Raw genomic sequence first — 24,994 nt, forward strand, 5'->3', positions numbered from 1 at the left:
AGTCCCTCCCAGTGTCCCCCCAGTCCCTCCCAGTGTCCCCCAGTGTCCCCCCCAGGGCCCTCCAGTCCCTCCCAGTGCCCTCCAGTCCCTCCCAGTGTCTCCCAGTGTCCCCCCAGTCCCTCCCAGTGTCCCCCAGTGTCCCCCAGAGTCCCCCCAGTGCCCTCCAGTCCCTCCCGGTGTGCCCCAGTCCCTCCCAGTGTCCCCCCCAGTGCCCTCCAGTCCCTCCCAGTGTCCCCCAGTGCCCCCCCAGTGCCCACCCAGTGCCCTCCCAGTCGCGCCCCTCAAGGCCACCCCACCCCGTGGTGACACTTCAGAGCCTTTATCGCCGCCCCCCCCCCTCCCCGGCGCTAACGAAGCGGGGAACCATAACGAGGAACCGCGGCCCCGGGGAAGCCACCGTCCCCTCCCAAGCCTGGTGGATCGCCGGGTTGTCCACACCAGTTCATCGTGGTGGCCACACCAGGTGGCCACCATGCCAGGACACGGGCCACCAGGCGCCCCACCCCTTCGTTAAGCCTTAACGAAGCTGCCACCATGCTGGAGGACTCCGTGGAGATGCCACCAACCCTGTTGTGTTCTGTCAACATCCCCAGGCCGTCTCCAAAAGCCACCGCGCCAGGTTCAACTGTAACGAGGTGGCCATCACGCCGTGCTACCACGAGCCTTCGTTAGCTCCTAACGAGGGACCGCGGCACGGAGAAGCCACCGTCCCCTCCCAAGCCTGGTGGATCACCAGGTTGTCCACACCAGTTCATCGTGGTGGCCACACCGATTCATTGTGGTGTCCACACCGGTTTATTGTGGTGGCCACGCCGGTTCATCATGATGGCCACCATGCCAGGACACGGGCCACCAGGCACCCCGCCCCTTCGTTAAGCCTTAACGAAGCTGCCACCATGCTGGAGGACTCCACGGAGATGCCACCAACCCTGTTGTGTTCTGTCAACATCCCCAGGCCATCTCCAAAAGCCACGGCGCCAGGTTCAACCGTAACGAGGTGGCCATCGCACCGTGCTACCGTGCTCCTTCGTTAAGCTCCTAATTGGGACGCCACGCCGCCGGCGCCCGGCGAGCACCCCGTTTTCCGCCTCCGCGCCGTCCTAAGGACCGCACGCCGGGTCGCCCTCGGGGTGGACCTTCAGGTGACGGGTGAACTGGGGCTTGTAGCGGAAACGTTTGCCGCAGCGCCCGCAACCGTAAGGTTTCTCGCCGGTGTGGATGCGTTGGTGCTTGACCAAGTTGGAGCTGACGCAGAAACTCTTGCCGCAAGCGCCGCACCGGAACGGTCTTTCGCCCGTGTGGGTCCTCTGGTGCTCGATGAGGGTGGAGCTCTGCCCGAAAGCCTTCCCGCATTCCCCGCAACGGTACGGTCGCTCGCCGGTGTGGGTCCGTTGGTGGGACGCCAAGTGGGTCTTCTTCTTGAAGCGCTTCCCGCATTGCCCGCAGGAGAAAGGTTTTTCGCCGGTGTGGGTCCTCTCGTGCTTGACCAAGTTGGAACTGAGGCTGAAGGTCTTGCCGCAACGCCCGCAACCGTAGGGTTTCTCCCCGGTGTGGGTCCGGAGATGTTTGACCAAGTTGGAGGTCCGCCCGAAGGTCTTGCCGCATTCGGGGCAGGCGTAAGGCGTTTCGCCGGTGTGGGTTCGGCGATGTTCGGTCAAGGTGGAGCTGCGGCTGAAGGCGCGGGAGCAAACCGGGCAGGCGTAGGGTTTTTCGCCGGTGTGGGTCCGGAGGTGTTCGGCCAAGGTGGAGCTGCGGCTGAAGCTCTTCTCGCATTGGCCGCAGGTGAAGGGCCGCTCGCCGGTGTGGGTCCGTTGGTGCTCGATCAGGTTGGAGCTCTGCCCGAAGGTCTTGCCGCACTCGGTGCAGCGGTAGGGTTTCGGCGGCGTCCGGCCGCCTTCCAGGAGACCCAGCAGGTTGATGAAACCACGCGGGCGACCGCCGCTGCGGGCTGGTGTCGCGGCGCCTGGGAGAGGAACATCCATTGGGTTGTTGTTCTACCACGGAGGGATGTTCTCCAAAGAAGAACATCTCCTGGTGGGTCATTGTTCTACCACAGAGGGACGTTCTTGAAAGAAGAACGTCTCCTGGTGGGTCGTTGTTCTACCACAGAGGGACGTTCTTGAAAGAAGAACATCTCCTGGTGGGTCATTGGGATGTTCTCAAAACAAGAATATCTCCTGCTGGTTGTTCTACCATGGAGGGATGTTCTCAAACAAGAACATCTCCTGGTGGGTCGTCGTTCTACCATGGAGGGATGTTCTTGAAACAAGAACATCTCCCGGTGGGTCGTTGGGATGTTCTCCAAGGAAGAACATCTCCTGGTGGGATGTTCTCAAAGAAGAACATCTCCTGGTGGGTTGTTGTTCTACCACGGAGGGATGTTCTCGAGAGAACATCTCCCGGTGGGTTGTCGTTCTACCATGGAGGGATGTTCTTGAAAGAAGAACATCTCCCGGTGGGTCATTGTTCTACCACAGAGGGATGTTCTCCAAAGAAGAACATCTCCCAGTGGGTCGTTGAGATGTTCTCAAACCAAGAACATCTCCTGGTGGGTCGTTCTACCATGGAGGGGTGTTTTCCGAAGAAGAACATCTCCTGGTGGGTCATTGTTCTACCACGGAGGGATGTTCTTAAAACAAGAACATCTCCCGGTGGGTTATTCTACCATGGAGGGATGTTCTCCAAAGAAGAACATCTCCCGGCGGGTCATTGAGATGTTCTCCAAAGAAGAACATCTCCTGGTGGGTCGTTGTTCTACCATGGAGGGATGTTCTCCAAAGAAAAACATCTCCTGGTGGGTTGTTGTTCTACCACAGAGGGATGTTCTCAAAAGAAGAACATCTCCTGGTGGGTTATTCTACCACGGAGGGATGTTCTCCAAAGAAGAACATCTCCCGGTGGGTCATTGTCCTACCACACAGGGATGTTCTCAAAAGAAGAACATCACCCAGTGGGTCATCGGGATGTTCTCCAAAGAAGAGCATCTCCTGGTGGGTTGTTCTGCCATGGAGGGATGTTCTCAAAAGAAGAACATCTCCCGGTGGGTTCTTGTTCTACCATGGAGGGATGTTCTCGAAAAAAACGTCTCCTGGTGGGTCATTGTTCTACCACGGAGGGATGTTCTCCAAAGAAGAACATCTCTCAGTGGGTCGTTCTTCTACCACGGTGGGACATTCTCCAAAGAAGAACATCTCCTGGTGGGTCATTGAGATGTTCTCCAAAGAAGAACATCTCCTGGTGAGTCGTTCTACCATGGAGGGATGTTCTTGGAAGAAGAACATCTCCTGGTGGGTTGTTCTTCTACCACGGAGGGATGTTCTCTGAAGAAGAACATCTCTGGTGGGTCATTGAGATGTTCTCCAAAGAAGAACATCTCCTGGTGGGTCGTCGTTCTACCACGGAGGGTTCTTCCACGCAGAACAACGTCTCCCAGATGGTATTTTCTCCACCGTGGAAGACTGTTCCCAGCAGAAAACCACCTCCTAGCCCACATTTTCCCCATTTTTGGGTTTTTTTCCCCCAAAAGACCATCTCCCAGGTCCTCTTCGCCCCCCCCCCCCCCTTACCGGCGCAGGGCCCCGTGGGGACGTCCCCGTCCCCCCGGTCCTGGGGAGGACGCGGCTTCTCCTCCGGCTCCATCGCGCCGGCTGCGGGGTGGGAAATATTGGGGGAAAAAAAGGCAAAAAAAGAAAAGAAAAAAAAAAATTTACGTCTGCCCCATGCTTTTCACCAAAATCAGGTGGTTTTCCCCCAAAAACGCACCCTCCTGCCAGTAGTTCATTTGCAAATCCCCGTATCGTGGAGCAGTTGGCCCAATTTCCCTCTTTTTCAGCCCAAAATACCCCTCCCCAATGAGGTAATCCTGCAGCTTGATTCCTGGGATGAATCAACCCATTTTCCCCCCTTTTTCACCCCAAACCACAATCCCCATAATCAGTTAATTTTGCATCCCTGAATCTGAGAGCAACTGGCCCATTTTCCCCGGTTTTCACCCCAAAACACAATCCCCTCAATCAGTTATTTTTGTACCCCCACACCTGACTGCAACCAGCCCATTTTTTCCCCTTTTTTACCCCAAAACACAATCCTCACAATCAGTTCATTTTGCATCCCTGCATCTGAGAGCAACCAACCCATTTTCCCCCTTTTTCACCCCAAAACACAATCCCCACAATCAGTTAATTTTGCACCCCCCCATCCGAGAGCAACTGATCATTTTCCCCCCTTTTCACCCCAAAACACAATCCCCACAATCAGTTATTTTTGCACCCCTGCATCCAAGAGCAACTGGCCCATTTTTCCCCTTTTTTACCCCAAAACCAGTTAATCTCGCACCCCCACATCCAAGAGCAACTGACCCATTTTCTGCCCTTTTCACCCCAAAACACTTTCCCCACAATCAGTTAATTTTGCACCCCCACATCTGAGAGCAACTGGCCCATTTTTCCCCTTTTTTACCCCAAAACACAATCCCCACAATCAGTTAATTTTGCACCCCCACATCTGAGAGCAACCAGCCCATTTTCCGCCTTTTTCACCCCAAAACACAACCCCCCAAATCAGTTATTTTTCTACCCCCGCATCCAAGAGCAACCGACCAATTTTCCCCCTTTATCACCCCAAAACACAATCCACATAATCAGTTAATTTTGCAACCCCTGCATCCGAGAGCAACCAGCCCATTTTCCCCCTTTTTTACCCCAAAACACAATCCACATAATCAGTTAATTTTGCACCCCCACATCCGAGAGCTACAGGCCCATTTTCCCCCTTTTTCACCCCAAAACACAATCCCTGCAACGAGTTAGTTTTGCAACCCCCCATCTGAGAGCAACTGACCCATTTTCCCCAATTTTCACCCCAAAACACAATCCCTGCAACGAGTTAATTTTGCAACCCCCCCATCTGAGAGCAACCGACCCATTTTCCCCCCTTTTCACCCCAAAACACAAGCCCCACAATCAGTTAATTTTGCACCCCCACATCCAAGAGCAACCGACCCATTTTCCCCCTTTTTCACCCCAAAACACAATCCCCACAAGGAGTTAAATTTGCACCCCCACATCTGAGAGCAACTGGCCCATTTCCCCCCTTTTTCACCCCAAAACACTTTCCCCACAATCAGTTAATTTTGCACCCCCGCATCCAAGAGCAACCAGCCCATTTTTCCCCTTTTTCACCCCAAAACACAATCTCCACAAGGAGTTAATGTTGCACGCCTGCATCTGAGAGCAACAGACCCATTTTCCCCCTTTTTCACCCCGAAACACAATCCCCGCAAGGAGTTAATTTTGCAACCCACCTCCCACCTGAGAGCAACCGTCCTATTTTCCCCTTTTTTCACCCCAAAACACCCCCCTTCCCTTCCCAGCCCCAGCCTGAGCGATTGACCCATTTTCCCCCTTTTTCACCCCAAATCCAGGGGGAGGGGGGGACCCTCACCCCGGCCCTGCAAGCTCCTTGGTGCCGACAGGCCCAATCCAGGCTTTTTTCCACCCAAAACGGCGGCGCTTTGCCCGTTCCGGACAATGGTGGCGGGAGAGCGGCGTTTCCTGCCGCAAAGGCTCCCGGGGACACGCCAAGCACACGCGTGGGCCTGGGAACACGCCAAGAACACGCGTGGCCCCGGGAACACGTGAAGGGACACGCGTGTTCTCTGGGAACACGTGAAGGGACAGCCGTGGCCCCGGCAACATGTAAGGGACACGCGTGGTCTTGGGAACATGGAAAGGAACATGCATGTCCCCTGTGGACGTGTAAAGGGACACGTGTGGCCCCTGCACACACGCAAGGGGACATGTGTGTGCCTGGGAACATGCCAAGCACATGCATGGCCCCTGGGAACACGTGAAGAGACACACGTGTTCTCTGGGAACACGTGAAGGAACACGCGTGGTCTTGGGAACATGTAAAGGGACACATGTGTCCCCTGTGGACATGTAAAGGGACACGCGTGTCCTCTAGGAACACGTGAAGGGACACGTGTGTCCCTGGGAACATGTGAAGGGACACACATGTTCTCTGGGAACACGTGAAGGGACAGCCGTAGACCTGGGAACACGTAAGGGACACGCGTGGTCTTGGGAACATGGAAAGGAATATGCATGTCCCCTGTGGGCGTGTAAAGGGACACGTGTGGCCCCTGCACACATGCAAGGGGACACACGTGGGTCTGGGAACATGCCAAGCACACGTGTGGCCCCTGGGAACACGTGAAGGGACACGCATGTTCTTTGGGGACACGTGAAGGGACATGTGTTTTCTCTGGGAACACGTGAAGGGACACGCGTGTTCTCTGGGGACACATGAAGGGACACGCGTGGCCCTGGGAACATGTGAAGGGACACATGTGTACTGTGGGAACACGTGAAGGGACACGCGTGTCCTCTGGGAACACGTGAAGGGACACGCGTGTTCTCTGGGGACACATGAAGGGACACGTGTGTCCTCTGGGAACACGTGAAGGGACACGCGTGTCCCCTGTGGACGTGTCAAGGGACACGCGTGTCCTCTGGGAACACACGAAGGCTCCCAGTTACCCCCCCGTGCCCCCCCCAGTGCTCCCAGTAACAGCCAGCGCCGTCCCAAATCCCATTAACCCTTCAGTGGCCCTTTCGGTCACGACCAGTGCTCCCAGTACACCCAGTGTCCCCCCTCAAGCCCTGCCCAGTGGCCCTGGCACGGCCTCCCAGTGCTCCCAGTAACCCTGCCCAGTGCTCCCAGTAACTCCTAGTGCCACCCCAGTGCTCCCAGTACCCCCCCAACTCCCACCCCATTGCTCCCAGTGCCCCTCCCACCCCCACCAGGGCTCCCAGTAACCCTGCCCAGTGCTCCCAGTAGCCCCCCAACTACCACCCCAGTGCTCCCAGTGCCCCCTGAAGTCCTGCCCAGTGCTCCCAGTAACTCCCAGTGTCCCCCAAAGCCACCCCAGTGCTCCCAGTACCCCCCCAACTCCCACCCCATCGCTCCCAGTACCCCTCCCACTCCCTCCCAGTGCCACCCCAACTCCTGCCCAGTGCTCCCAGTAACTCCTACTGCCCCCCAAAGCCACCCCAGTGCTCCCAGTACCCCCCCAACTTCCCTCCCATTGCTCCCAGTGCCCCTCCCATTCCCTCCCAGTGCTCCCAGTAACCCTGCCCAGTGCTCCCAGTAGCCCCCCAACTACCACCCCAGTGCTCCCAGTGCCCCCTGTAGTCCCTCCCACTGCTCCCAGTACCCCCCCAACTCCCACCCCACTGTTCCCAGTGCCCCTCCCACCCCCACCAGTGCTCCCAGTAATCCTGCCCGGTGCTCCCAGTAACTCCCAGTGCCACCCCAAAGCCACCCCAGTGCTCCCAGTGCCCCCCCAACTCCTGCCCAGTGCTCCCAGTAACTCCCAGTGCCCCCCAAACCCACCCCAGTGCTCCCAGCACCCCCCCACCTCCCCTCCCATCGCTCCCAGTGCCCCTCCCATTCCCTCCCAGTGCTCCCAGTAACCCTGCCCAGTGCTCCCAGTAACTCCTAGTGCCACCCCAGTGCTCCCAGTACCCCCCAACTCCCACCCCATTGCTCCCAGTGCCCCTCCCACCCCCACCAGGGCTCCCAGTAATCCTGCCCGGTGCTCCCAGTGCCCCCTGAATTCCTGCCCAGTGCTCCCAGTAACTCCCAGTGCCACCCCAAAGCCACCCCAGTGCTCCCAGTACCCCCCCAACTTCCCTCCCATTGCTCCCAGTGCCCCTCCCACCCCCACCAGTGCTCCCAGTAAATCCTAATGCCCCCCCAAAGCCACCCCAGTGCTCCCAGTACCCCCCCAAATCCCACCCCATTGCTCCCAGTGCCCCTCCCACCCCCACCAGTGCTCCCAGTAACCCTGCCCAGTGCTCCCAGTAACTCCCAGTGTCCCCCAAAGCCACCCCAGTGCTCCCAGTACCCCCCAACTCCCACCCCATTGCTCCCAGTGCCCCTCCCACCCCCACCAGGGCTCCCAGTAACCCTGCCCGGTGCTCCCAGTAACTCCCAGTGTCCCCCAAAGCCACCCCAGTGCTCCCAGCACCCCCCCACCTCCCCTCCCATCGCTCCCAGTACCCCTCCCAGTCCCTCCCAGTGCCCCCCCCTCCCTCCCAGTGCCCCCCCCCCCCAACTCCTGCCCAGTCCTCCCAGTAACCCCCAGTCATAAACCACCGCAGCAGCCTTCACCACTATTTATTGACATACTGGGGGGACATCCCAGGCGTCCGGGGCAACTGGAAGTCACCTTCCCCTCCCAGATGTTTGGGTCCCCTCTGCTGGGAGAGGTGGGATGGAGACGGGGTGGTGGGATGGGGACACGGAGGTGGGATGGGGACACGGAGGTGGGATGGGGACACGGAACTGGGATGGGGACACGGGGACGTTCCCTGGGCTGGAGGAACGGCTTTGGGGCAGGATGAAGGAGTTGGGTGAGGACGAGGTGGTTCTCCAAGCTGGAAGATGCGGATCTGGGGCGGAACGATGGAGCTTGGGGTGGTCTTCCAAGAGGAAGCCATGGTTTTGGGGTGCCACCATGGATCTGGGGCAGGATGAGGAGCCCAGGGTGGTCCTCCGAGATGGAGATGGGGTCCTGGGCCAGGAGGAGGATCCTGGGATGGTCTTCCAAGATGAAGCCACAGCCTTGGGGCACCACGATGGACCTGGGTCAAGATGAAGGATCCCGGTAGAGTCCTCCAAGACGAAGCCACGGCCTTGGGGCACCATGATGGACCTGGGCCAGGATGAGGGATCCTGGTAGAGTCCTCCAAGACGAAGCCATGGCCTTGGGGCACCATGATGGACCTGGGCCACGATGAAGATCCCAGATGGTCTTCCAAGACGAAGCCATGGCCTTGGGGCACCACAATGGACTTGGGTCAAGATGAAGGATCCCGGGATGGTCTTCCAAGATGAAGCCATGGCCTTGGGGCACCACGATGGACTTGGGTCAAGATGAAGGATCCCGGTAGAGTCCTCCAAGACGAAGCCATGGCCTTGGGGCACCATGATGGACCTGGGTCAAGATGAAGGATCCCGGGATGGTCTTCCAAGACGAAGCCATGGCCTTGGGGCACCGTGATGGACCTGGGCCAGGATGACGATCCCAGATGGTCTTCCAAGACGAAGCCATGGCCTTGGGACACCACAATGGACTTGGGTCAAGATGAAGGATCCCGGGATGGTCTTCCAAGGTGAAGCCATGGCCTTGGGGCACCACGATGGACTTGGGTCAAGATGAAGGATCCCGGTAGAGTCCTCCAAGACGAAGCCATGGCCTTGGGGCACCATGATGGACCTGGGTCAAGATGAAGGATCCCGGGATGGTCTTCCAAGACGAAGCCATGGCCTTGGGGCACCGTGATGGACCTGGGCCAGGATGACGATCCCAGATGGTCTTCCAAGACGAAGCCATGGCCTTGGGACACCACAATGGACTTGGGTCAAGATGAAGGATCCCGGGATGGTCTTCCAAGGTGAAGCCATGGCCTTGGGGCACCACGATGGACCTGGGTCAAGATGAAGGATCCCGGGATGGTCTTCCAAGACGAAGCCATGGCCTTGGGGCACCACAATGGACTTGGGTCAAGATGAAGGATCCCGGTAGAGTCCTCCAAGACGAAGCCACGGCCTCGCGGCACGCCGACAGACCTGGCCCACGCTGCGGCACCCCGGCCCGGGTCGGCAGAGGTCTCAGGCAAGGTGGGTGCGCTGGTGCTTGCTAAAGGCTGAGCTCCACCCGAAGGTCTTGCCGCACTGGGCGCAGCGGTAGGGCCGCTCGCCGGTGTGGGTGTGCCGGTGCTCCAGGAGGTTGGCGCTCTGCCGGAAGCTCTTGCCGCAGTCCCCGCAGCGGTAGGGCCGCTCGCCGGTGTGGGTGCGCCGGTGTTTGGCCAGGTGGGAGTTCTGGCAGAAGCTCTTGCCGCAGAGCCCGCAGGTGTAGGGTCGCTCGCCGGTGTGGGTCCGCTGGTGCTGGATGAGGTTGGAGCTTTGCCGGAACGCCTTCCCGCACTCGGTGCAGCGGTAGGGCCGCTCGCCGGTGTGGGTCAACCTGTGCTTGGCCAGGTAAGAGCCGAGGGCGAAGCCCTTGCCGCAGAGCGGGCAGAAGTGCCGCTCGCCCGCCCCATGGGTCCGCCGGTGCTCGGCCAGGTTGGAGCTCTGGCTGAAGATCTTGCCGCACTCGGGGCACTTGTAGGGTTTCTCGCCGGTGTGGGTTACCTGGTGCCGGAGGAGCTTGGAGCTCTGCCCGAAGGCTTTGCCGCACTCCGGGCACTTGTAGGGTTTGGTGGGCGGGCGGCAAGCCCGGAGGTGCCGGGCTAACCGGCAGCTCCAGAGGAAAGCGGCTCCGCAATGGGGACATCCCAACGGCTGCTCCGGTTGGTGATGCCGTAGCCCGGCCGGCTGAGCGTAGGCTTTGCCGCAAGCCTCGCAGCGGTAAGGTTTGGCCGCCGGACCGTGCCGTCGCCGGCGGTGCCGGGCCAGCTGGGCGCTGCCTTCGAAACGCTCGGGGCAGAGCGGGCAGGCGAAAGCGCCGGCGTGGGTTTGCCGGTGGAGGAGCAAGGTGCCGCCGTGCCGGAAGGCTTGGCCGCACTCCTCGCAGCGGTGCGGCCGGTCGCGGTCGTCGTCGTCGCGGTCGTCGCCGTCGTCCTCGGCGGCGTCGGCCCGGTCCTTGCCGTCGCCGCCGTGATGTTTCTTCCGATGCCCGGCCAACGCCGCCGGCCGGGGGAACTGCTCGCCGCAATCCCGGCACCGATGCCCGCCGTGGGCTCCGCGCCGGTGTTTGGCCAGGTCGGAGCTGACGGCGAAGCGACGGCCGCATTCCGGGCAGCCGTAGGGTCGCTCGCCGGTGTGGGTCCGCCGGTGGGTGGCCAACGTGGACTTACGACCGAAAGCCCGTCCGCATTCGGGGCAGCCGTAGGGTCGCTCGCCGGTGTGGGTCCGCCGGTGGTGGACCAAAGTGGAGCTCTGGCTGAAGCGGGCGCCGCATTGACCGCAACGGAAAGGTTTCTCGCCGGTGTGGGTCCGCTGGTGCTCCAGGAGGGTGGACCCCCGGCTGAAGGCTTTGCCGCACTCGCCGCAGGCGTGGGGTTTGGCGCCGGCGTGGCCCTTGCGGTGCTCCAGCAGGGACGAGCTCCAGCCGAAAGCCTTGCCGCACTCGCCGCAGCGGTAGGGACGCTCGCCCGTGTGAACCCGCCGGTGCTTCAGGAGGTTGGAGCTCTGGGCGAAGGCTTTGCCGCACTCGCCGCAGCGGTAGGGGCGCGGGGTGGCTTCCCCGCCGCCCTCTTCCGCTTCTTCTTCCTCCTCTTCCTCCTCCTCCTCGCCTGCAAAGGGAAGAGGTCACCCGTGACTCGGTTTCCCCAACCCGCACCGCCGACGTGACGGCGAGGACTCACCCGGCGGCGGTTCGGCGGCGGCGGCCGGTCCCGACGGCGGCGGCGGCGGGGAGCTGTGGAGGAAAACGAGGTTGGCTGGCGGGGACGCCGGTTTTGGGGTGAAAGACCCTGGTTTTGGGGCGAAGGGGAAACCCTGGGGGGTAGGACGTCACCTTGGGGACAACACGGTGGCCCTGGGGACGTCCTTGATGGCTGGAGCCACCCGAGGGCACGAGGAGCCCACGTCCTCGTCCCCCGTGTCCCCGTCCCCGTGTCCCTGTCCCTATTCCCGTGTCCCCGTCCCCGTGTCCCCGTCCCCATTCCCGTGTCCGTCCCCATCCCCGTGTCCATCTCCATCCCTGTGTCCCCGTCCCCGTGTCCCCATTCCCATGTCCCCATCCCAGTGTCCCCGTCACCGTGTCCCCATCCCTGTGTCCCCGTCCCCATCCCCATGTCCGTCCCCATCCCTGTGTCCCCGTCCCCGTGTCCGTCCCCATTCCCGTGTCCCCATCCCCATCCCTGTGTCCATCCCCATTCCCATGTCCCCGTCCCCGTGTCCCCGTCCCCATGTCCCCGTCACCGTGTCCCCATCCCCGTGTCCCCATCCCTGTGTCCATCCCCATTCCCATGTCCCTGTCCCTGTGTCCCCGTCCCCATCGTCATGTCCCCATCCCTGTGTCCCCGTGTCCCTGTCCCCATTCCCGTGTCCTCATCCTCGTGTCCCCGTCCCTGTGTCTCCATCCCTGTGTCCCTGTCCCCCTTCCTGTGTCCCCATGTCCCCGTCCCCATCCCCATTCCCATGTCCCCATCCCTGTGTCCCCATCCCCATGTCCCCGTCCCTGTGTCTGTCCCCATTCCCCTGTTCCCATCCCCATGTCCCCGTCACCGTGTCCCCATTCCCGTGTCCCCATCCCCATGTCCCCATCCCCGTGTCCTCACGTCCCTGTCCCCATGTCCCCATCCCCGTGTCCCCGTCCCTGTCCCCCGTCCCCGTGTCCCCATCCCCATTCCCATGTCCCCGTCCCCGTGTCCCCGTCCCCGTGTCCCCATTCCTGTGTCTCCATCCCTGTGTCCGTCCCCATTCCTGTGTCCCCGTCCCCGTGTCCGTCCCCATCCCTGTGTCCCCATCCCTATGTCCCCATTCCCATGTCCCCATCCCTGTGTCCGTCCCCATCCCTGTGTCCCCATTCCCATGTCCCCGTCCCCGTGTCCCCATTCCCATGTCCCCAATCCCGTGTCCCCATCCCCGTGTCCCCATCCCCGTGTCCCCGTCCCCGTGTCCCCGTCCCCGTGTCCGTCCCCATTCCCATGTCCCCATTCCCGTCCCCGTGTCCCCGTTCCCACCTGGCGGCCTCGGGGTCCTCCAGCGGGAAGGGTCCGTTGCTGTCACCGTCCTCCAGGAATTCGGGAACCGACGGCGACTCGTCCTGAGTGGGTGGGGGGCGGGGGGGGGGAAGTTTGGGGAGGGGGTAGCGGACGGACAGGCGGGGTACACCGTGTCACGGGGCAACACGTGCCACACGCCTGCCACACGTGTGTGGTCCTGGGGGGGGGGGAGATCCCGCCCCATAACTCCTATGGGGGGCAGATCCCCCCCCATAGCCCCTAAGGGGGGGCAGATCCCCCTTATAGACCCTATGGGGGGCAAATCCCCCCCCATAGCCCCTAAGGGGGCAGATCTCCCCCCTCCAGCCCCTAAGGGGGGGCAGATCCCCCTTATAGCCCCCATGGGGGTGCAGATCCTGCCCTGTAGCCCCTAAGGGGGCAGATCTCCCCCCTCCAGCCCCTATGGGGGGGCAAATCCCCCCTCCAGCCCCTATGGGGGGGCAGATTCCCCACCCCCATAGCCCCTAAGGGGACAGATCTCCCCCCTCCAGCCCCTATGGGGGGTAAATCCCCCTCTCCAGCCCCTAAGGGGGGGGCAGATCCCCCCCATAGCCCCTAAGGGGGGGCAGATGCTCCCCCCCCAGAGCCTCTAAGGGGGCAGATTCCCCCCCAGAGCCCCTAAGCAGGGGCAAATCCCCCCCTCCAGCCCCTATGGGGGGCCAAATCCCCCCCTACAGCCCCTATGGGGGGGGCAGATCTCCCCTCTCCAGCCCCTATGGGGGGGCAAATCCCCCCTCCAGCCCCTATGGGGAGGCAGATTCCCGCCTCTTATAGCCCCTAAGGGGGCAGATCCCCCCCTCCAGCCCCTATGGGGGGCCAAATCCCCCCCTCCAGCCCCTATGGGGGGGGGCAGACCTCCCCCCATAGCCCCTAAGGGGGCAGCCCCCCCCCCATAGCCCCTATGGGGGGCAGATCCCCCCCTCCATCCCCTCTGGGGGGGGGGTCAGATCCCACCCCTCCCCCGTCCCCCCCACTCACCTCCATTGTCCTCGGCCACGGCGAGGCCCCCCCTCCCCCCCCCCAGGGGTCGGAGGTCAGGGGTCACAGGGGTCGGAGTGGGGGAGGGGGTTGAATTTTTTTTTGGGGGGGGGGGGAGGAAGGGGGGGTTGGGCCCCTTTGGCGGCCGCCGGCCCCGGGGGCTGCTGGGAGGACGCCCCCTCCCCTTCCCCGCAGCGTCACGCGTGTCATCGGCGGCGTCACCGCCTGCGTCACACGGGGAGGGGGGGGGAGGGGCGGGGCGGGGCGGGGGGGCCCCCCCGAGCTTCCCCCTCCGCCCCTCCCCCCCTCTTCCTGTCCCTGCCCCCCCACTTCCTCTTCCTCTTCCTCCTTCTTTCCCGGACCTCTTGGTTCCCCTTCCACGCCGGGTGAGTCGGCGAACCTCAAATTTGCCGGATTTCACCCCAAATCGAGGGGCTGGGAGGGTGGGGTGGGGGTGGGGCGGGGCGGGGCGTGAGGGGGGTGGGGCAATTAGCGCCGCAATTAAGGGCGGCGGCGATCAGCTGGAGCGTAATCGCGGTCGCGTTCAATCGCGATCGCGTTCAATCGCGATCCGGCCGCTGCCATCGACCCCGCCGCGTTTGGTCGCGACTCAAGTCGGAAGCGAGAATCGAAATTCGCTGAAATTCGCTGAAATTCGCGAATTGCAGCCCGCGGAACGAATTGCCGTTAATTGCGACTCAAGGCGCCCGGCGCGATTATCGAACCCGACGCGGCGACGGCGATCGACGTGGCGACGGAGATGGGCTGCGATTAATTTTCGCGGCGACGGAGATGGGCTGCGATTAATTTTCGCGGCGACGGAGATGGGCTGCGATTAATTTTTGCGGCGACGGAGATGGGCTGCGATTAATTTTCGCGGCGACGGAGATGGGCTGCGATTAATTTTCGCGGCGACGGAGATGGGCTGCGATTAATTTTCGCGGCAATGGAGATGGGCTGCGATTAATTTTCGTGGCGACGGAGATGGGCTGCGATTAATTTTCGCGGCGACGGAGATGGGCTGCGATTAATTTTCGCGGCGACGGAGATGGGCTGCGATTAATTTTCTCGCCGGCCGACCCTGACCCGAGCGTGGCTGATTGGTTATTGATGATTATTATTGACGAATTAACTTATTGTTGGGATTAATTGGGCAGGCAGGATGCCGAAGGGACCCCGGCAGCGCCCAGCGGAGCGGTACCGCCTGAAGTACAGCCGGCTGCGGCGGGCGGCGCGGGCGCTGGTCTTCGAGAACGGGGCCCTCTGCGATGAGGTGGCCCGGTTGGAGGCCAAGTGCCTACGGGCGCGGGACGAGCGCCGTTTCCTTCTCACCCGGCTCCTCCAACTCCGGGCGATGGCCGGCCCCGAGGAGATCACCGGCGAGGTCACCGGCCGCCGGCCTCGCCGTGGCGGGTCCCGGGCCGATGGGTCAAGAGACGGAGGGAAAGACGGGGCACGGTCAACTGGAGGGAGAGAGGGGTCAAGGCCAACTGGGTCAAGAGATGGAGCGAGGGATGGGGCGCGGTCAACCGGGTCAAGAGACGGGCCAAGAGATGAGCCGAGGCAGACTGGGCCAAGAGATGGACCGAGAGATGAGTCAAGGCCGAGTGGCTCAAGGCCGGTTGGGTCGAGAGATGAGTCAAGGCCAACTGGCTCAAGGCCGGTTGGGTCAAGAGACGGCGTGAGGCCAACTGGCTCCAGAGATGGACCAAGAGATGGTCCAGGAGACGGGTCAAGGTCCAACGGGGCGAGAGACGGGCCGAGAGACGGTTCCAGGACAGCAGGGCCGAGAGACGGCCCAAGAGATGAGTCAAGAGATGGGTTGAGGCCAGCGGGGCCGCGGGACGGCCCAAGAGACGACTTGAGGCCAAACGGGCCGAGAGGCGGCCCCAAGTTGGACGTGCCGCCAGCGGCCATCTTGAGACCGCCTGAGGACACCTCCAGCCCGGCCGGGCCGCCGGCGGCCATCTTAAGGCCACCCCCCCGCCGGCGCGGCGGGACGTTGACTCTGCCCTTGGCGCTGGGACCTCTGACGGTGCACAGCCTGGGTGTTGGCGGTTTGGGGCCGGGGGCCATCTTGCCCCTGGGCTTCCATAGCACCCGCCTCTTCACCAGCACCCGCCGGCCGGCTCGCCGCTGCCTGTACACCTGCCGGATCGTGGCCGGTCCCCGCTGCGAGATCGTGTCCGAGGATGAACCTGGGAGGGTGCTGGCGGGCCCCACGCCCGATGTCTGCCACGGTCGGCTCCTCCAAGCCCTTGGAGAAGCCGGGGGACGGCCCCGGGCAATGCCACCGGCCCCCGGTGCTGGCGCCGACTTCTTCGGACTCACCCACCCCACTGTCCGCCGGCTCCTCCAGGGAGAAGCTGGGGCCTTCCTCCACCCCGAGGACGAGGAGGAAGAAGAGGAGGAGGAGGAGGAGGACGACGACGACGACGAGGACGATGAAGAGGAGGAGGAGGAGGAAGGGGCCGCCCCAGCCTTTGCCTACGCCGACATCTTCCTCGGCAGCCCCACCGGCTCTGACGAGTGACACCCCCCCCCCATCCCCCAAATAAATGACCCTGCCTTCCGCTGCCACCATGTTTGTTGGGGGGGGGGGGCACCTGGGACCTCACCCCCCCATGCCTGGGTTCTCCCAGCCCGCCCCCCTTGGCCACGCCTCTTTGCCTGAAGGGGGTGGGGCCAGAGAAGGGGCTCTTGGGGGTGGTGGTCCCTATGGAGGTGAAGCCATGGTCAAACACAGGGTTTTATTGTCATCGCGGGGATGGGAACAAGATATGGGGGGGGGGGGGACGGGACACGTGACCCCAATTGGTGGGGCCGCGGTCACACCCCCCCCCATCTCCTATTGGATGTTGTGGTAGAGACGGACGATGTCGGGGCATTCGCCGAGGGCCTGGAGGAGGTGCTCCGCCTGCTCCCGTGTCCCCTCCGGTAGCGTCACCCGGTCCCGAGGCAAGTACTCGATGGCGGCCGAGAGCAGGCGCAGCCCCGAGGCCTCCAGATGCTCTCGCACGTTCCGCAGGGCTGAGGTCTCGCAGATGAACTGTGGGGAACGGCCAGTCGCGGTTGGAGACGGTCAAGGGACGGCCAAAGGCGGTCAGGGACGGTCAAGGAACGGCCGAGGGCGGTCAGGGACGGTCAGGAGCCATTGGGGACGGCCAAGGGCGGTCGGGGAAGGTCAAGGGATGGCCAAGGGCGGTCGGGGACGGCCAAGGAACAGCCAAGGGCAGTCAGGGATGGTCAGGAGCCATTGGGGATGGTCAAGGGACGGCCAAGGGTGGTTGGGGACGGTCAGGGGACGGCCAAGGGCGGTCGGGGACGGTCAAGGAACGGTCAAGGGATGGCCAAGGGCGGTCAGGGATGGCCAAGGGTGGTCGGGGACAGTCAGGAGCCATCAGGGACGGTCAAGGGACGGGCAAGGGTGGTCAGGAACGGTCAGGGGACGGCCAAGGGTGGTCGGGGACGGTCAGGGGACGGCCAAGGGTGGTCGGGGACGGTCAGGGGACGGCCAAGGGTGGTTGGGGATGGCCAAGGAATGGCCAAGGGTGGTCGGGGACGGTCAGGAACCATTGGGGACAGTCAAGGGACAGCCAAGGGCGGTTGGGGATGGTCAGGGGATGGCCAAGGGTGGTCGGGGACGGTCAGGGGACAGCCAAGGGTGGTCGGGGACGGTCAGGAACCATTGGGGACAGTCAAGGGACAGCCAAGGGCGGTCGGGGATGGTCAAGGGACGGCCAAGGGGGGTCAGGGATGGTCAGGAACCATTGGGGACAGTCAAGGGACGGCCAAGGGCGGTCGGGGACGGTCAAGGGACGGCCAAGGGTGGTCGGGGACGGCCAAGGGTGGTTGGGGACGGCCAAGGGACGGCCAAGGGTGGTCGGGAACAGCCAAGGAACGGCCAAGGGTGGTCGGGGACGGTCAAGGGATGGCCAAGGGTGGTCGGGGATGGCCAAGGAACGGCCAAGGGTGGTCGGGGACGGCCAAGGAACGGCCAAGGATGGTCGGGGACGGTCAAGGGATGGCCAAGGGTGGTCGGGGATGGCCAAGGAACGGCCAAGGGTGGTCGGGGACGGCCAAGGAACGGCCAAGGATGGTCGGGGACGGTCAAGGGATGGCCAAGGGTGGTCGGGGATGGCCAAGGAACGGCCAAGGGTGGTCGGGGACGGCCAAGGGTGGTTGGGGACGGCCAAGGGATGGCTGAGAGAGGCCAGGGACGGTGAAGAATGCTGGGGACAACCAGCGGCGGTCAGGGAAGGTCAGAAATGGCCAAGAGCAGCCGGGGCACCAAGAGGACCACCCCGTCTGCTCTGAAACCAGGCCAACTCTCCTCTCCTCACCCACCTTCAGCGCTGGCTCTTCTTCTTCCTCCTCCTCCTCATCCGGGCAGACGTCCTGGGCCCCGGCCTCCAGCGCCGCCTCCAGCGCCGCCTCCAGAGAGACGGGCCGGCCCCGAAGGTCCCGCGGCCCCACGCGCACCACCCCTTTCTGCTCGAAGCCGTGTCGTGCCCCTTCTGCCAGCGTTCCCCTGCGGGCAACCGTAACCGACTCAGCCCGGGATTGACCCAACCGGGTTCTTGGCCCCGGATCCCCTCGGACTGACCCGTGACGGGTGAGGATCACCCGGACGTCGTGCTGGCTCCGCCGGGGATTATCGGTGAGGACCTCCAGGAGAAGAGCCGAGCCGCCGGGGCCACGGGCTTCGTACAGCAGCCGGGCTGCCGCCGCCGCCGATCTCTCCTGGAGCAGAGGGGGGGGGCTCAGGGATTCCCCCCCGCCCCCATCTTGGAGGGCTTGGCCCCCCCCCACCGTGTCCGGTCCCTCTCCCAAAAATCCCCCAGGACCTACCGCGCCGTGGATGGCCGCCTCGATGGAAGCCTTGGGCATGTTCTTCGCCCGGCACTGCTCCACCACGTTGGCCAGCTGGGCGTTGAGCGCTGGGTCTGGGCCCCCCTCTGGGGTGAAAGGGGGTACGGTTGGGATTTTGGGGCGGGGGGGGGGAGGCTGGAGAGACCCTCCCCAAATCCCAGAGGATCTGGGCGGGGGGGTGGTGTCTGTGGGATGGTGAGATCCTGGGGGAGCCGGGAGGGTCTGTGGGGCGGAAGGACTTCTGGGATCCTGGAGAACCCCCAAGAGAACCTGGGGGGGATGTGGGGGGGGGGGGGTTGGAGAGATCCTAGGGGGAGATCTGGGGGGGGCTGAGGGACCTCCAGGATCCTGGGGGAGGGGATCTGCTGGGCTGCAAGATCCCAGGGGCACCAGGGATGAGGAGACACCCCCCCCCCCCAGGGATCCAGAGTGGGCGAGATCCGAGAAGACCCGCCGGGATCCCACCAGCCCCAGAAGACCCAGTGGGATCCCAGAAGACCCGCCGGGACCCCACCAGCCCCAGGAGACCCACCGGGATCCCAGGAGACCCGCTGGGATCCCACCACCCCCAGAAGACCCACCGGGACCCCACCAACCCCAGAAGACCCACCGGGATCCCACCAGCCCCAGGAGACCCACCGGGATCCCAGAAGACCCGCCAGGATCCCACCCACCCCAGAAGTCCCGCCGGGATCCCACCAACCCCAGAAGACCTGCCGGGACCCCACGCACCCCAGAAGACCTGCTGGGATCCCACCAGCCCCAGAAGACCCACTGGGACCCCACCAACCCCAGAAGACCTGCCGGGATCCCACCCACCCCAGAAGACCCGCTGCTATCCCATCAACCCCAGAAGTCCTGCCGGGATCCCACCAGCCCCAGGAGACCCACCGGGATCCCAGAAGACCCGCCAGGATCCCACCCACCCCAGAAGTCCCGCCGGGATCCCACCAACCCCAGAAGACCCGCCGGGATCCCAGAAGACCCACTGGGATCCCACCAAGCCCAGAAGACCCACCAGGATCCCACCAGCCCCAGAAGACCTGCGGGGATCCCACCCACCCCAGAAGTCCCGCCGGGATCCCACCAACCCCAGAAGACCTGCCGGGACCCCACGCACCCCAGAAGACCCACCAGGATCCCACCAGCCCCAGAAGACCCACTGGGATCCCACCCACCCCAGAAGACCCACCGGGATCCCACCAGCCCCAGAAGACCTGCTGGGATCCCACCAGCCCCAGAAGACCCACTGGGACCCCACCAACCCCAGAAGACCTGCCAGGATCCCACCCACCCCAGAAGACCCGCTGCTATCCCATCAACCCCAGAAGTCCTGCCGGGATCCCACCAGCCCCAGGAGACCCACCGGCATCCCAGAAGACCCGCCAGGATCCCACCCACCCCAGAAGTCCTGCCGGGATCCCACCAACCCCAGAAGACCTGCCGGGACCCCACGCACCCCAGAAGACCCACCAGGATCCCACCAGCCCCAGAAGACCCACTGGGATCCCACCCACCCCAGAAGACCCACCAGGATCCCACCAGCCCCAGAAGACCCACCGGGACCCCACCAGCCCCAGAAGTCCCGCCAGGATCCCACCCGCCCCAGAAGTCCCGCCAGGATCCCACCCACCCCAGAAGTCCCGCCGGGATCCCACCAACCCCAGAAGACCCGCCGGGATCCCAGAAGACCCACTGGGATCCCACGCACCCCAGAAGACCCACCAGGATCCCACCAGCCCCAGAAGACCCGCGGGGATCCCACCCACCCCAGAAGACCCACCGGAATCCCACCCACCCCAGAAGACCCACCAGGATCCCACCAGCCCCAGAAGACCCACCAGGATCCCAGAAGACCCTCCGGGATCCCCCCACCCTGGGGACCGCCGTGCCGAGGATCCGGGCGCGGCGGCGGGATCCGGTAGGTCCCTACCGCGCGCGGCGATCCGCAGCATGAGGTTGAGACGTTGGAAGAGGCGGCTGCGGGCGGCGTCGCGCGGACCCTTGACGTTCTTCACCTTGGACCAACGATTGTGGCCGGCGCAGGACGGCGGCGACCCCAGGTGAAAGGGCCGGCCGGTGGCTACCAACCGTGGCCACCGGGCTAGTGCCAGGGCACCCACGGCGGCCATGGGGATTGGGTGGGCGGCGTGGGACCCCCCCCCCCCCACCCAACTCTTGGACCCCCAACGTTCCCCAACGGACTCAAGCGTTGAGCGGCCGCAACCTTCCCCCGCCTCCTTCCACCGCTGTCGATCGCAAAGGATGCTGGGTAACGCCCAACCCCCCACCCGGTAGGGGCGGGGAAGGTGACGTCAAGGCCCTCATTTGCATGGGCCCACCCCTTTCCCCCGCAAGAGGGGGAGGGAGGGAAGGAGGAGGGATCGATGGGAGGGTACTGGGCGGTGCTGGAGGACCCTATAGGGTCCTGTAGACCCTGTAGGAGCGTGGGGGGGCTGCGCGGACCCTATAGCAGCTGTAGGGTGACCCTATAGAGCCTATAGGAGCGTGGGGGTGCTGCACAGACCCTATAGCAGGTCTAGGGACTCCTATAGACCCTGTAGGGTTGGGGAGGGGCTGTAGGGTGGCCCTGTAGACCCTGTATGAGTGTGTGGGGGCTGCAGAGACCCTATAGTAGCTGTAGGGTGGCCCTATAGACCCGGTAGGGGTGTGTGTGGGGGTGCACAGACCTTATAGGAGCTGTAGGGTGGCCCTATAGACCCTGTAGGAGTGTGGGGGGGCCGCAGAGACCCTATAGCAGCTGTAGGGTGGCTGTGTAGACACTATAGGAGCGTGGGGGGGCTGTGCAGACCCTATAGCAGCTGTAGGGTGACCCTATAGAGCCTATAGGAGAGTGGGGGTGCTGCACAGACCCTATAGCAGCTGTAGGGTGGCCCTATAGACCCTGTAGGAGCGGGGTGGGGGGGCTGCGCAGACCCTATAGCACTGTAGGGTGGTCCTATAAACCCTGTATGAGTGTGAGGGGGCTGCGGAGACCCTATAGGAGCTGTAGGGTGGCCCTATAAACCCTGTAGGAGTGTGTGGGGGCTGCCCAGACCCTAAAGTAGCTGTAGGGTGGCCCTATAAACCCTGTAGGAGTGTGTGTGTGGGGCTGTGCAGACCCTATAGCAGCTGTAGGGTGACCCTATAGAGCCTATAGGAGCGTGGGGGTGCTGCACAGACCCTATAGCAGGTCTAGGGAGTCCTATAGACCCTGTAGGGTTGGGGAGGGGCTGTAGGGTGGCCCTGTAGACCCTGTATGAGTGTGTGGGGGCTGCAGAGACCCTATAGTAGCTGTAGGGTGGCCCTATAGACCCGGTAGGGGTGTGTGGGGGGGTGCACAGACCTTATAGGAGCTGTAGGGTGGCCCTATAGACCCTGTAGGAGTGTGGGGGGGCTGCAGAGACCCTATAGCAGCTGTAGGGTGGCTGTGTAGACACTATAGGAGCGTGGGGGGGCTGTGCAGACCCTATAGCAGCTTTGGTGTGGCCCTATAGACCCTGTAGGAGCGGGGGGGGGGGGGGGCTGTGCAGGCCCTCTAGCAGCTGTAGGGTGGCCCTATAGACCCTGTAGGAATGTGGGGGGGCTGCGCAGACCCTCTAGCAGCTGTAGGGTGGCCCTATAGACCCTGTAGGAGCATGGGGGGGGCTGTGCGGATCCTATAGCAGCTGTAGAGTGGCCCTATAGACCCTGTAGGTGTGTTGGGGGACTGCACAGACCCTATAGCAGCTTTGGTGTGGCCCTATAGACCCTGCAGGCGCATGGGGGGGCTGCACAGAACCTATAGCCGCTGTAGGGTGGCCCTATGGACCCTGTAGGACTGTAGGGCGGCTGCGCAGACCCTATAGCAGCTGTAGGGCGGCCCTATAGACCCTGTAGGAGTGGGGGGGGGGGGCTGCCCAGACCCTATAGCAGCTGTAGGTTGGCCTATAGACCCTGTAAGAGCGGCGGGGGGGGCTGTGCAGGCCCTATAGCAGCTTTGGTGTGGCCCTGTAGACCCTGTAGGAGTGTGTGAGGGCTGTGCAGACCCTATAACAGTTTAGTGTGCCCCTATAGACCTTGTAGGAGTGTGGGAGTGCTGCCCAGACCCTATAGCAGCTGTAGGGTGGCCCTATACACCCTGTAGGAGTGGGGGGGGGGTCTGCACAGACCCTATAGCAGCTGTAGGGTGGCCCTATAGACCCTGTAGGGTTGGGGAGGGGCTGTAGGGTGGCCCTGTAGACCCTGTAGGAGTGAGGTGGGGCTGCGCAGACCCTATAGCAGCTGTAGAGTGGCCCTATAGACCCTGTAGGCATGTTGGGGGACTGCACAGACCCTATAGTAGCTTTGGTGTGGCCCTATAGACCCTGCAGGCGCATGGGGGGGGCTGCACAGACCCTATAGCCGCTGTAGGGTGGCCCTATAGACCCTGTAGGACTGTAGGGCAGCTGCACAGACCCTATAGCAGCTTTGGTGTGGCCATATAGACCCTGTAGGAGCGGGGTGGGTGGGGCTGCGCAGACCCTATAGCACTGTAGGGTGGCCCTATAAACCCTGTATGAGTGTGAGTGGCCTGCGGAGACCCTATAGGAGCTGTAGGGTGGCCCTATAGACCCTGTATGAGTGTGGGGGGGCTGCCCAGACCCTAAAGCAGCTGTAGGGTGGCCCTATAGACCCTGTCGGAGTGTGTGTGGGGGGCTGTGCAGACCCTATAGCAGCTGTAGGGTGGCCCTATAGACCCTGTAGGAGCATGGGTGGCTGCACGGATCCTATAGCAGCTTTGGTGTGGCCCTATAGACCCTGTAGGAGCGGGGGGGGGGCTGTGCGGGCCCTCTAGCAGCTGTAGGGTGACCCTATAGACCCTGTAGGAGTGTGGGGGTGCTGCGCAGACCCTATAGCACTGTAGGGTGGCCCTATAGACCCTGTAGGAGCGTGGAGGGGCTGCAGAGACCCTATAGCAGTTTTGGTGTGGCCCTATAGACCCCGTAGGAGCGGGGGGGGGCTGCGCAGACCCTATAGCAGCTCTAGGGAGTCCTATAGACCCTGTAGGGTTGGGGAGGGGCTGTAAGGTGGCCCTGTAGACCCTGTAGGAGTGTGTGGGGGCTGCACATACCCTATAGTAGCTGTAGGGTGACCCTAGAGAGCCTGTGGGAGCATGGGGGGGGCTGCTCAGACCCTATAGCAGCTGTAGGGTGGCCCTATAGACCCTGTAGGAGCGTGGGGGGGGGGCTGCGCAGACCCTATAGCAGCTTTGGTGTGGCCCTATAGACCCTGTAGGAGTGTGTGGGGGCTGTGCAGACCCTATAACAGTTTAGTGTGCCCCTATAGACCTTGTAGGAGTGTGGGGGTGCTGCCCAGACCCTATAGCAGCTGTAGGGTGGCCCTATACACCCTGTAGGAGCGTGGGGGTGCTGCCCAGACCCTATAGCAGCTGTAGGGTGGCCCTATAGACCCTGTAGGATTGGGGAGGGGCTGTAGGGTGGCCCAGTAGACCCTGTAGGAGTGAGGTGGGGCTGCGCAGACCCTATAGCAGCTGTAGGGTGGCCCTATAGACCCCGTAGGAGCGGGAAGCAGCGGCGCAGACCCTATAGCACTTGTAGGGTGGCCCTATAGACCCTATAGCTATCCTAACGGTGTCACCCCGGGATCCTGCGACGTCCCCACGACGCCGCCCATCCGGTGACCAGCATCCCGCCGTCACCCTGGGCCGCGGCCGCGTGCCCAAACGGCCGACGGCTACCGCCCCGTTGCGGCCGCCGGCCCCTTGCAGCCGTGGCCATGTCGCGGCGTCGCCCAGTTCTCCACCCCACCCTGTCACCCCAATCCTGTCCCCGAACCCACCCCACGCCACCCCGGGTCGCTCCGAGGGCTTCGTCTTCAAGGTGAACCTTCGAGAAGTCTTCAAGAAGTCTTCTTCCAGAAGTCTTCAAGAAGTTTTCTTCCAGAAGTCTTCAAGAATTCTTCTTCCAGAAGTCTTCAAGAAATCCCCAAGAAGTTTTCTTCCAGAAGTCTTCAAGAAGTCTTCTTCCAGAAATCTTCTTCCAGAAGTCTTCAAGAAGTGTTCTTTCAGAAATCTTCAAGAAGCCTTCTTCAAGAAGTCTTCAAGAAATCTTCTTCAAGAAGTCTTCTTCCAAAAGTTTTCAAGAAATCTTCTTCGAGAAGACTTCTTCCAAAAGTTTTCAAGAAATCTTCTTCAAGAAGTCTTCCAGAAGTCTTCAAGAAATCCCCAAGAAGTTTTCTTCCAGAAGTCTTCAAGAAGTCTTCTTCCAGAAATCTTCCAGAAATCTTCTTCCAGAAGTCTTCCAGAAGTCTTCCAGAAGTCCTCAAGAAGTCTTCTTCAAGAAATCTTCAAGAAATCGTCTTCAAGAAGTCTTCAAGAAGTCTTCTTCCTGAAATCTTCAAGAAGTTTTCTTCCAGAAGTCTTC

At 62.6% G+C, this 24,994-nt stretch overlaps 3 protein-coding genes across 9 annotated transcripts; 1 reads left to right on the forward strand and 2 right to left on the reverse strand.

Annotated features, from left to right (window-relative positions):
- Window positions 1-310: 310 nt before the first annotated feature.
- On the reverse strand, window positions 311-13,921 carry LOC142026056 (uncharacterized). 7 transcript variants are annotated; one of them, XM_075018852.1, is made up of 5 exons: window positions 13,719-13,921; window positions 12,699-12,781; window positions 11,376-11,428; window positions 9,688-11,303; window positions 319-1,886 (listed from the first exon to the last, which is right to left on the reverse strand). In XM_075018852.1, the coding sequence occupies exons 1-5, from the start codon at window positions 13,722-13,724 to the stop codon at window positions 1,101-1,103; spliced, it is 2,544 nt and encodes an 847-aa protein (XP_074874953.1). In that variant the 5' UTR covers window positions 13,725-13,921; the 3' UTR covers window positions 319-1,100. The 7 variants fall into 7 exon arrangements, 2 of the variants coding, with proteins under 2 accessions (XP_074874952.1, XP_074874953.1); XR_012648758.1 differs by lacking the exon at window positions 319-1,886 and adding an exon at window positions 8,165-9,403 and having other exon boundaries at window positions 9,475-11,303; window positions 13,719-13,914; XR_012648759.1 differs by lacking the exon at window positions 319-1,886 and adding an exon at window positions 8,165-9,283 and having other exon boundaries at window positions 9,355-11,303; window positions 13,719-13,914.
- Window positions 13,922-14,026: 105 nt separating this feature from the next.
- LOC142026064 (transforming growth factor beta regulator 1-like) lies at window positions 14,027-16,389 on the forward strand. The gene is made up of 2 exons (XM_075018883.1): window positions 14,027-14,104; window positions 14,876-16,389. Exon 2 carries the CDS (start codon window positions 14,881-14,883, stop codon window positions 16,249-16,251), a length of 1,371 nt encoding a protein of 456 aa, XP_074874984.1. The 5' UTR covers window positions 14,027-14,104; window positions 14,876-14,880; the 3' UTR covers window positions 16,252-16,389.
- A 60-nt stretch (window positions 16,390-16,449) lies between these two features.
- Window positions 16,450-20,852, reverse strand: TACO1 (translational activator of cytochrome c oxidase I). Its single transcript, XM_075018895.1, has 5 exons — window positions 20,524-20,852; window positions 18,570-18,676; window positions 18,325-18,461; window positions 18,066-18,249; window positions 16,450-16,767 (listed from the first exon to the last, which is right to left on the reverse strand). Exons 1-5 carry the CDS (start codon window positions 20,720-20,722, stop codon window positions 16,567-16,569), a joined length of 828 nt encoding a protein of 275 aa, XP_074874996.1. The 5' UTR covers window positions 20,723-20,852; the 3' UTR covers window positions 16,450-16,566.
- Window positions 20,853-24,994: the final 4,142 nt, after the last annotated feature.

The sequence above is a fragment of the Buteo buteo genome, chromosome 31 (assembly GCF_964188355.1).
Source record: "Buteo buteo chromosome 31, bButBut1.hap1.1, whole genome shotgun sequence".
In the NCBI taxonomy this organism is placed as follows: Eukaryota; Metazoa; Chordata; class Aves; order Accipitriformes; family Accipitridae; genus Buteo; species Buteo buteo.